Genomic DNA, 12,470 nt, shown 5'->3' with positions numbered 1-12,470 from the left:
TACTTCAACCTTCAACCTTCAACCTCGTTTCACAGGTGATATTTTTCTAATGTAATCGTACGACCAATCAGCATTAGAACTATTCGTTCAATTCCTAAATAATATGCCTCTCATTCTACTTTGGAACTACATATAACTTAAATAAAAATAAAATGTTTTTGTTTTGATCTGATTTTAATTTTAAGCTAAACATATGTACTCAGTCAGGTTTACTTCAGCTCTGTCGTCGACTTTCCTGGTGTGGACATCAGTCTGAGAATGAATGTTCAAATAATGACGTAAACATTAACCCTACGAACAGTGTGGAATACCTTCAGGTTTCCTCGCTTACTGTATCAAACATTTCCTGCCCTGTGCTGTAGCCATGGTGGAAACCTGTATTTGTTCTACTACCTCGCTTTCAGCAACTATCTCAAGGTTCCGTTGGCAGCATTGTTCAACCGAGGGTCCTTCTTAATCCATATCTTGGGGCCGCGGTGGCTCAGTGGTAGAGCGTTCACCTCTGGTGCATGGGGTCACGAGTTTAAACCCTGCTCCCGCCAAGTGAACTTTGTGGTGGACAAACACCGTGTGCGTGTGTTTCCTCGGGGTTCTCCCGTTTCCTCCCACTTTCTTCATTCCACGATTTCAGTCATTTCTCATCAGCACCGTCTCCTTTAGCCTAGCCGACACAATCGTGGGACGTAAAACTAAAATATTTCATTTCATTTTTCATTTTCAATTCATATCTTCGGAAAATTCAATTCAGTAGAAAAGAAAGTAAGTAAACATACAAATGAAAGAATTTCTATATTCTGCATTTTCTCACTCAATACACTCCCTGGAGAACGATGGCTCAATGGTAGGGCTTCATTTCTAATGCTGAGTGATTTTTGGTTTCGTCCCAGACCGTTTGGGTTCATGGTGTACAACATTATGTTCGCTAGTTTTCTCGGGATTCCTCAATTCTTCCACATTGTCATACCGGGAGATCTTACATGATCATTCACTTTCATTGATCATCCGCCTCCTCTAGCCTAAAAGACATTTTCGTGGGACGTTAAATTAAGGATTTCATTTTCAGTACCATCCCAGACTGCATTCAATTCACAAACTCAGAAATTAGTTTATGTGAAAATATCGAATGTAGAACAAACAAATCGAAAAAACGCGTCCCCTATCTATCTATCTATCTATCTATATATCTATATCTATATATATATATATATATATATATATATATATATATATATATATATATATATATATACCAAATTTGCGCACTTTGCTCAAGAAATTTCTTGAAAATCAGGATCAAATTCAATGATGAATTACTGGATTGAAGGGAGACTTCGGGGCAAAGAGTTCCGGGAATCCTGTGAATTCGGGTTTGAGTCAGTGGGTTTCTCAATCAAAAGATTCAGCTTTGTTAAGTTTTTAAGTTAACAAATTTTTTCCATTAATGTAATCTGTTGGTGAGCAAACTTAGTTCAAAATACAAAAGAACTTGACTTTATGTACGAGTTGTCTTCGTCTCGAATAAAATAAAAGTGTGAATATTGCTAAAGTGTCTTTGCACTTCTGAATGTAATCTTCAGGACAACTTTTGTACTTAACATTAACAAAGTAAATCACTGATAATCAGGGTTGGCTGGTTTAAACCAAAAAACGGAAAATGTTTGTAAAAGTGTAAGTGTTTGTAAAATCTTGATAAACACACATTTGAGGGTTATCACGTTTCACTCCCGTATATTATTCGTATTATATTCAGACCTAAATTCCCCATTCATTACTCAAAAAGATTATGCTACAAAAGCAACTTTTTCTGGTATAAGTTTATAAATGTTTGTTTTGTGATTTTTTGTAGTTGTTATTATTGTTATGTAATTGCAATCAATGAAAAATTCTAAATATTGTTTCGTTTCAGTGTTTACTATTGATAAAAAACATCGAAATGCCGTACTTTTTGTGTGTATGTGGGGGAGGGGGGGGGAGATCATACAGACCCCACGAGAGGCATTTAGTGAAATGAGAAGTATCTTTGGTATCTATTGTATGTATAAATGAGTCTGAGCCAAAGTGGACTCAAATAATTCGTATTTTTATTCACTTTTCTTACTGATATGCAAATTAAGTCGTTGTATTTCTTTAATTTGGACCAGTAAAAATCGTTGTTAACTAACTTGAACTAAATTAGTTCTTCTGTACTCCGTAGTACTTTGAAATTGTCCATATGTAATTCTGTATAATGGTTTCACTTGTGCAACTTTTTATATTTTTGTCCTTCTGAAACGACTCTCGACAGTTACATTAAGAAGCATGTAAAGATCAGTACAACGTATTTTTATTAGGATTCCTTCGTGAGTGAGTCGGCAGACGTATCGCATTTGTGGCCAATTAGTCCTGGTTCCGAGTTCAAATGGAGGACAATTTCTCTCGGATGTAACTCGAGAAGCAGTTTTTATTCCGCTTTAAGCTTATGTGACCCCTTCCAGCATAGCCCGGCTGTTGCATAATAACATCAAGGCGAAACAAACTTATTTCTGTCCATATATGATATGAATATATAGAGCAAATTATATAAACCAAATAAACCTGGTTTAAACCCAAAAAACCTGGTTTAAACAAAAAAAAAAAATATATATATATATATATATATATATATTTGTTTTTTTCAATAAAAACCATGGTTTTTGCCAACCCTGCTGATAACGTTTTGCCTTTTCACACTTTCTATATCAACTAGTACTTCTCAATCTAATTCCTTTCACGACCCCCATTTTATCAAATTCTCTTCTCAGCGACCCCGTTATAATTTCTGGTTTGTAATAAGCTTGTGTGCGATTTTTAATATATCTATTGCGGAGATCTCACGATATCCATCTATTTCTCTAACAGTAGAATCCATTTCTTGTATATAGTGGATACGGTAACTTCCCTAAAAGCAATGGATTAAAACAACATTTGACAGTTCATTCATATTACAAATATCAAATTCGATCCGTCATACTGTTTCAAAATGGAGGCCGTTTGAAAATTTTAAAACTTCATAACTCCCTTAATTTTGGGTCATATGATAAAAAAATAAAGTGATTTCTAATTTTGGGTAAAAAAAAAAACTGGAAAGTTGTTAAAAAAGTTATTGAATAATTTAGTTTTTGAGAAGCCGCCAGTTTGAATTACCTCATATTGTGAATTTTGTACATTGTTGTGTATCTGTTCAGTATCACCAAAAACTGTTAAAGGCAACTTCGTTACATTTAAAATTTAGGAAACAATTAAGATCCTACACCAAAAATCTACCTTCATTGTGGCCAGCTTGCTGGAAAAAAGACTATTCGCTCACACACATACGTGTACCTCTGCAAAGAACAACAAAGGATCCTAAACAAAAGCAGAATCCGTTTTATTGCCGACAGAATAATTTGTCCATTGATTTTTCAAGAAACGTAACGCAAGTATTTGCGACAAATACAACACAGGTATCTCATTAGCTTTCAATTTTAATTGTATTTCAATATGCAAGTTTTATTGCATTTGTATTTTTCTGGTATTTCAATATGCAGTTCTCATTAGTTTCATATCGTACCTCTTTCATTTAAATTGATTTTTAAACAACTCTGCACCTGTTGAAGATGTTTAGTAGACCTATGTTTTTTATTGTCCTTAACAGTATGTGTAAAAATAAAATATGCCTATCGGAACAAAATTCAAAATAATATTTAAATATTTTCCGGTATTAGATTCAAAATATATTTCTCTCTTCTGCTTATCTTCGCGACCCCCAGGTTGAGAAATCCTGACTTAGATAATACATTAAGTTTTTCTCGTTTCTAAAGTGATAGATTTGAAAAAAAAAAAAAAAAAAAAGATATCATCTGACACATTTTGTTAGGACACATACACTAACTAATCATATGTAGTGTACCCTAGGAATCCTATATGGCTTTTATATTCCTAGTATTATTTCGGCAACCAATCCTGTTGCCTTCACCGACTAGCCAGCAGTGAAAAGCTTTGGCTTCACAAGTAATTTTTATTTTATTATTCTTAGTGCTTTCTCCATACAAAGTACTAAAATCATCTATAGCATATTAAAATTTTAGTGATCACTATACACAGGATCTCACAACTTAGCGTTACAGATGTAACCTTTTTAGGATTTCCACTTTGTGGTGCAAATTTTAGAGTTTCAACCCTGCAATCAACTTGTACAAATCAGAAAAATTACGTTACTTATACAATTTGAAATCTCATGATTTCGTTCTTAATGAAACTGTTTATTACTAAATTCCAATACTTGTTGAAGTTTCCGTTGTCCAAATTTAACTTCAGGTGTTTTATTCTAATGTATTATGACTTGAACACATCTTGTACTTTAGAGCGACGATGGGAGAAAAGTATGGTAATTGTGAAGAAAAAAATGAATTTGAGGTTTCAATTGATTTTCACGTTTTTTCATGACCTTGCATACAAAAAAAAAAAAAAAAAAAGTGAGTTTTGAGTGTGTGTTCGTCAGTTCACACGTGCTATGTAAACATGTTCATATGCCTAGAAGCCATACCGTTGAACGTATCCGCTAACTCACTCACTCACTCCATGGCCTTCGAAAACTGAAGGTTCAATGCCGCGTTCACAAAAGTTCTTCATTGACTTAGCCAACTGGATCCAGTTTCTATTTCTGAGATCCATCTTAATATTGTTCTCCCATCTGGGCCTAGGTCTTCCTAACAATCGTTTTCCGATTGAATTTCCAGTTAAAACTTTGAAAGCGTTCTACTTTCTTTTATTCTGGCTACATGACCTGGTCACTTGAGCCTCGTAGACTAGATGACCCTAACAATGTTTGCTAAATGGTATAAATTACGCAGTTCCTCGTTATGGAGTTTCCGTCATTCTTCATTCAAGTTCCTCTTGGGTCCGAATATTCGTCTAAGAATCTTGTTCTCAAATATTTTCAGTCTACGTTCTTCTCTCAAGGTAAGTGACCATATTTCGCAACCACACTGGACAACAGGCATGATTATCGTTTCATATATTTTAAGCTTTAAATTCCTCTACAGAATTCGCGACGACAAAAGATTTTGAACTGAATAATAACACGAATTCCCTGCTTTTAGTCGACATTTAATTTCTTCGTGAATATGGTTTTCGTCTGTTAATATTGATCCTACATACTTGAAAGCATCCATTTCGTCGAAAGCATTATTTGATATTTTAACGCATTCATAATTTGCCGTATTGCGATCCCGACGAACTTCCATGTATTTAGTTTTCTCTACATTTACTTCTAAACCTATGTCTGCAAGAGTTTAATAATAGTGCAGGAGCCATTACTGACGACTGTTGCGCGGAAGTGTATAGAGAATTTCTCTTCAAAACTTGTTTTCTATCTCTCTAAGAGTAGTTTTTAGCTTGGGTACGCATTTCTGGTATGAGGAGATTTCTTACAATATGGTCGACCAGCCAAAGTGCAACGTTGGTGGAAAATAGCCTATATCTCCGAAACTGTTGCTTTTAGCACAAACTTTCAAAGGACCAAAATTGATCAGCAAATTATTTTAAATTAGATACGCCATTTTTTTTTTTTTTTTTTTTTTTTTACATGAATTACATAAAGTTTCATATTGAAATGAATGTAATTTATTTTTTTGAAACCATTAATTAAACTTGGTAAGAAAACTAAGTATGTGAAATTAATTATTTCATTTGTTTTATGTTTTAGGATTTCAGAAAGCTGCATCTGTAAAAAGACAAATAAAGATTATAAAAAAGTACAACATATTCCACCACCAAAGCGACAGAAGAAAATCAGTAGTTTTGAAATATGTGTTACATGTAAGACCCTATTTCATGTCTGTAGTGCACAGGCAATTCATGTAAGATGCAAATCTAAACTTTAATAACATATTTGAACCATGTTGGTTTATGCAGTAGCTATGACACTGTTCAAAGAATGTATCATTCTTTTGTAGCAAGAGTGTGGAACTAACGATGGATCTCTGTGTTCCATTGTCAACATACTTAGCCAGAGGTATTCCGTTTCAAGCACCCATGGATAACTTTACCATCAAGAGAATACAAAATCAGGCATTGGTAGTTCTCATGACACAGTTCTAGTACTATTTCAGAATGTACATCATAATACAGTAATTCAGAGCTTAGATTTGAATAGTTTTACATTTGATAAACACAACAAAAACTGAATGATATTTTAAGCTGTTAAAAGTTTGTGCTATTTAACAACCCTAAAGTAAGAGAGAACATTGATTATAATTTATGTGCAGTAACTGCTCGAGGGACGTAAACATCAGTTTCAACATCAAAACTAGATTTTACATTAGAGATGCAATTAACTACTCGCCCGGGGCGAGTGGTCCATCGGTGCGGGCAAGTATTTAATATCATACTGAAGATAAGTAAATGATTTCTATTCTAAGATGTAGGCTAATAGTTTTCTTCTTGGGCTAGTAAAATTTAGTTGCTTATTTGCATCCCTGTTTTACATGGTCAATGGCACGATTTTTATCTAATTATGACTTATCTACTAGCAGTTTCTGAGATAATTGCTCTACCCTCGTGGAGCATTTTAGCTCCCTTATAACTAAAAGAAGTATTAAAAACTATTCAGCATCTGTTCCCATTCTACCTTTTCCAGCCACTAATCAAGCATCTATATACACAACCATGGTAAACTATCAGGACTTTTTGATGCAAGTAAATCAAGAGTGTAGAACTCTGTGGAGTGACGAAGGATTATAGCATTTAGCCAAAGAACTACAGTTGTAGTTCCCTAATAAGTTTGAAAATATCTTTTTTTTGGACTGGGTTAATTTCATACAACTAAAATGATAATAACCTGTCTTGGGCTATATCTCAAATATAGTGAAATATTTAAAGCATTAGTGGAGACTGAAGTATTTGGTCCTAAAGTGGTCGAAAGTGCAATACAAGGTAATCATTACTATAGAGGAGTTCGTGGCATGAACATAATAGTAGAAGCTGTACAATAAATCCAGTTTCAACAGTTTTTCATGAAATCTGAGAAGAGACCACCAGAGTAAAGAAAAGCCAAAAATTATTGATGTGAAAGTGGAAACATCTAATGCTTAGTGCAAAATTGATATTTCAAGATATCGTGGCTACTCAATTAATAAAGTTTTAACATTTGAGCTAACACCAGCGTTATTCTTTATGGCCAAAAATGATAGTCTGATAAAATCAAACAAATCAGAATTAGTAAAAGAGCTTGAAATAAAAATAAAAACCACACTCCAATGTCATATAAATACATCCAGCATAGTATTTGATTTTATGGTTCATGCTCACTGCATAGCTACTACTACTGTAAATTCAATGAAAAGCTTTGACAATTTCGCTGAGAGTACGCTAAAGAGGATAATTTACCCCTCTAATCATCCAAAAGGGGTGATATTGTCTTTTATATTTACAAAGATGATAGTATAAAAGCTGCAAAAAGATTGAGACGAATTAAAAAGGACCCAATTAACATAACAATTTCAAGCAGTATTACACCATTACGTAAAGACATGGATGCATTTTGTGCTTCAATTTAAACCAAAACACAATTTCAACAGTTCTGTAGAATATTTTATTCAGTAAAAGGACAGACCTTCAAGTAAAATAGCTTATTTCAGTGGTATGGATGGAGAACAAGCTCACAAATTAGAAGAAAACAATGCAATAGAAGACCATTTCAGTGTAGTACCCTTCCAGAAGTCGATGAAAGAATATTTCTTCACATAAATCATATTACAAGTACCGTTAAGATTGTGTTAATAGCATTATTAGACACAGGTGTGTGTGTTTGTGCTGTTTATTATTTTCATAAAGAGTTTCAACCGAATGCGTAAACGCATTTTGGACTTTTTCTGGCAAAGTACAATCTACAAGGTATATCCCAGTATACGATTTATTTCAAACTGTTTCAATACAAGTTATTGAAGTACTTCTTGCGATTCGTTCCAGACTGGTAGCCAGCCCAAAAATGTAGGGGGGAAGGGGGCTTGGTAGAAGTTAGGGGAGCCTGACCCAACCATATTATAGTTCATTTGTAAGCCTACCGTGAAAAGTTTAGGGGGGCGAGCAAAAATTTAGTGGGGCGGCCCCGGCCTCCTAGACCGTGGATACGGGCCAGATTCGTTCTCTGAGTGGATGTGATACTACCAGCAAATTTGGTATAAAACAAGCAGCTTTAAAGCTGGAAGAAGACTACTCATACTTGATTAAAGACTTGGGAAAACATAAACTATTAAGCTCAATAACTGAAAATGCTGAAGAGGTTTTGACAAGGATGTTATCTAAAGACTTTAGGAAAATGGATGACTTAAGAGTCGTAAAATACCAAACCCTTACCCACATACCATTACAATTGACAAGACAGTGTCTGGGGGCGACGGTGGCTTAGTGGTAAAACGTTCACGGGAGGCGCATATGATTTCTACTTTGAACTTATGCCCTGCCGAATGGGCTTCGTGGGAGCAAACACTGTGTGCGTGGGTTTTATCGGGGTTCTCCCGTTTCTTCCCACTTTCGTCATTCCACCATTAGTATCCATCTCATCATAATCATCGTCTTTCTTAGCCTCAGTACATAATCATGGGACGTTAAACTTAAAAAGAAAGTTCTTCCGAAAAAATATTCTTCTTAGCATCTTATAGAAAACTCAATTCCGAATGAAATACAACTTATTATACAACAGGACCTTGATCTTAGGCAGTGACACACTTCTGCAAGCATTTACACCAGCATTCAAAGCACTCCTGCAGTACATATTTGTCATCTCCTTCCCTTGCACACGCCTTGACTTCTTCCCTAAAGCAAACTCCCGCCCTTTGAGCGGTAGTTTGATGTTCGAATAGATATAGTAATCAGCTGGAGTCAGAAATTTAGAGTATATATATATATATATAGTTTGCGGAAGAACAGTTATATTGTGTTTTATGAGGTATTCGTTTATTTTGAGTGACTGGTGTTTGGGATCGTTGTCATGATGGAGAACCCAATTTTTGCTTTACCACAAGTTGTGTGTTTTTCAATTGCACTGCATCAGGGAGACGATTAATGATAACACATACATCATATCAGGAATGAATTCTAAATTCACCAATTCCCAGATATCTAAGAATACTTCCGGCATAATCTTTTCCTCTGACCTGCCGGCACGAAGTCGTTTCTGTCAGAAGGGTGATTTTGTTGTCAGTGACTTCCGTTTGGATAGTAAATTATAAAGAAAACACTATTTTATCAGCTTGTTCAAAATATCTAGAATCCTGATCCATGCCGTCAATTAGTTCTCCTAACTAGTATGCGTTCTTGCTGTTGATCATGAGTTGCTTCGTGAAAACAATTCGCTTACATATGTGGCGTCTTGAAATGATTATGAAAGATCGAGTGTACAGACCCATGAAGATTCCTAATACATTCATCATGTTATCGACCCTCTAGGTCTCGTCTGACTTCTGCATGAATTTTCGTAATCATTTTTTCAGTTCCTGCTTATCTGCATTATCTTCGATGGAAATGTAAACACTTATGAGTCACTTGGTTCCGCGACATTGATGTACTGCCGCACATGTGTCATAGCACAGTTGCGTGTCTTGCCGGTTTAACACAAAATTTTATTTTTATCGGCTGTTCGGGAACCACTTACTACCCCCGACTTTCTTCAGCGTCTTCGACTTGATAGCTGCACTAAGTAGCTGTCTGATCATACCACATCAAAGCAAAGTTCGATTCATTTTTGACTGTGCTAATACGCGAAAAGTTCTCGATTACATGGAAGTCCTACCAAAATAGTCACATATATTATTGTTGTACTTCTATGACTCGTATGAGAATACTGATCATCTTGCACCTAAATTTATGTGCAACGAAAAATGTAGATTGTTTTCATTATCTTCCAGGTGGTGAAAGTTGGAATGAAATGGTTCGAGAAACTATTGGAGATAACGAAGAATTGCAGATGGAACTTGTTGTCTCCATGACACAGTGCGGAGATCTAGACGATGCTCTACAGTGGGCAAAGTACTATAGTCTTCCGCTTCAGAAGTTACCCGTTAATCTCCGAACGTTAGCAGGTGATCGATCTCTGGATGTACGGTGAGTTCTTTTAGACTAGTTTGTCATATTCAATGCAATCAGAATTACAAGCTTCAAAGGAATTACTGTTCATACATTTTCTGAGATGTTTATCTTACTGATTTTTTCTATAGACTTATGAAGCGACTTATTTATTTGCTTAAAGTTTAACGTCCCCTTAAGCACGGAGACTATTTATAGTTTGGGTGATCCTACAATTTTATTGTGGGATCAACCACATGAGCTTCTACCGGTAATCGGATTAGATCTGCATCCACAGCAAGAACGTTACCTCGTTCTTTTAGTCTTTTTTTTTTTTTTAAATAATTTCATAATAGTTGTAGCGGTGTTTATGACAAATAGCAACATTGTTTTGTAGAGTGTATTGTACTAAAATAGGGCTATACATATTCAAGATAGTATCAGAGGCACTATCTTTGGATGAAATTAAGAAGAAAGTGTTGTATGGACATATTCGTAAATTGTAATGCCGTTGTACCTGAGAAAGCAATAAACGGTAAAATTATATAGATAATGAGAAACAATGCACTTTACACTTCTGAGCATTTAATGTATAATATTGCACATCAATGTTTAAAGTGACTTCCGTTTGAATACACGTAAGAATGAATCGATTCAAACACATTGAAATACACCTGAGTTATTCCAGATATGTTTACAGCCCGCCAAAATTTGTAAAGAGCTGCAGCAGTAGTGTTACGTCAGGTTTTGCTTGGGGAAGGAAGGGGCAAAACTTTCCACCAACACAAGTAGGATTTTGCGTTTCTCTTTACCTACCTACCACCAACGACTCTGCACCACAGCCCAAAAAAGCCCTGACCACCACTACCACCAGTCTCAGTTTCTTCTATTTTTCGTTATCCTTCTACTGTTCTTGATCTTCATCTTTTCCAAATCTTTGTTCACATTTTTCCAGCCGTTTGTTTTTAGATCTTCCTTTTCTTCTTACGAATCAGAGCGTTCCTCTCATCTTTTTCGTTGATTTCATCTTGCATTCTTTCCACATCCCAGTCATCGTAATCGTTGTGCTTTTATAAATCTTATAATTTTTCTCTCCAATTATTCCACACAGTTCATGGTTTTATCGGTTTCTCCATGTTCTATCTTCTACTGCTGGTCCATATATTTTTCTCAAGATCAATATCCTCCACCTTGCCCCCTAAATGACACCCCTGGCTACAACTAGGAACGATATCGCCTGAATGGTTATTAAAGAAAGCCTAAAGGTTAAAGAATTGAGTAGTGATTTGCCTACTTGAAGCCAGGGTTTGAGATAACATAAGACGATTCATTGATGTTCGGTTGCTTTAGATAAACATTTCGAAAATTTACAACAACTTAGAATATAATGACACTCTGGAAACTGGAACTTACGGGGATGTAAAACCTATAAATTAGTTGTTATTTAATAGTTTGTTTAACTCTAGAAGTGACTACGTGAGCCTTTAAGGCTCATGTCCACCATATTTCTTATAGCTGTCTTGATTAAAGTGAAAAAAAAAAAAAAAAATCTTTTCTGAATTCTTGCAGTTTTTTTTTTTTTTTTTACATTCCTTCGGGGTATGCTTCTTCAAATTTGAGTGATTTTTTTTTTCTTCGAATCGTTACAAGGTGATCCTGCGAGGCTTAAAGGAAAATTCAATACTTTTCCTTTAAGTTCCTCGTGATTGTAATTATAGAGTCAGTAAATGGCCGATTGATATTATTGTAGTCACTACATTTTTGATATGATTGTTCAGTTATTCGAAATTTAATTAATTTGTTAATAGATTATTACTTACTGTACTCTTTTTGGCAAAAGTTGTATGGTATCCATCAATCCAGTCTTATACTGGAAGTAAAGTCATATGCAGAAATTAACACACATATGTCTCCAAATGTGTAAAATGGTACAACGACAGTTGTTCTATATTTATTGCTGTGTCGGTGTCGTGGCTGATGTCCAGAGAGCCTTGAAAGCAGTGGAGATTGCAGACGAACTAGAAGATACCTGTAGAACAGTGATATGTTTTATAAACTTGTTTGAAGAGAAAGAAAGTGACAGTGATCATGACAGCGTTGCATCTAAAAAAGTCTATGAAATCGGAACTTCTGTTGTCTTTGCATCTGCCACGGGTTCAAGGATTGTCACAAGAAAAACTCTTCAGTTTGTGAGGAAGACGTTCTCCACATTGCAAAGAAGGAAACCCATATTATTTTAAAAAGTGAAGTACATACAATTATTTAGCCACCAAACTCGGATCTGAACTCAACTGTGGATGCATATCAATTACTCTTATTAGATAATGAAATAGGCGAGATTGTAATACACGCGAACAAAGAGGCCAACCGAAAATTTGCCAAGCGCAATCTGAAAGAAAGATGGATGT

At 35.2% G+C, this 12,470-nt stretch overlaps 1 protein-coding gene across 3 annotated transcripts in view; it reads left to right on the top strand.

Annotated features, from left to right (window-relative positions):
• Nbr (exonuclease mut-7 homolog) overlaps positions 1 to 12,470 on the top strand; it is a 134,975-nt gene that overhangs the window by 43,506 nt on the left and 78,999 nt on the right. For all 3 annotated transcript variants that reach the window (XM_081765485.1, XM_081765483.1, XM_081765484.1), the window contains exon 7: positions 9,906 to 10,101. In XM_081765485.1, the coding sequence (XP_081621611.1) occupies positions 9,906 to 10,101 (196 nt within the window). The remainder of the gene's footprint in view (positions 1 to 9,905; positions 10,102 to 12,470) is intronic.

Source organism: Thermobia domestica, chromosome 7 (assembly GCF_964235325.1).
Source record: "Thermobia domestica chromosome 7, izTheDome1.hap1.1, whole genome shotgun sequence".
In the NCBI taxonomy this organism is placed as follows: domain Eukaryota; kingdom Metazoa; phylum Arthropoda; class Insecta; order Zygentoma; family Lepismatidae; genus Thermobia; species Thermobia domestica.
The sequence above is the reverse complement of the archived record's forward strand: the minus strand, read 5'-3'. Positions and strand labels throughout refer to the sequence as shown.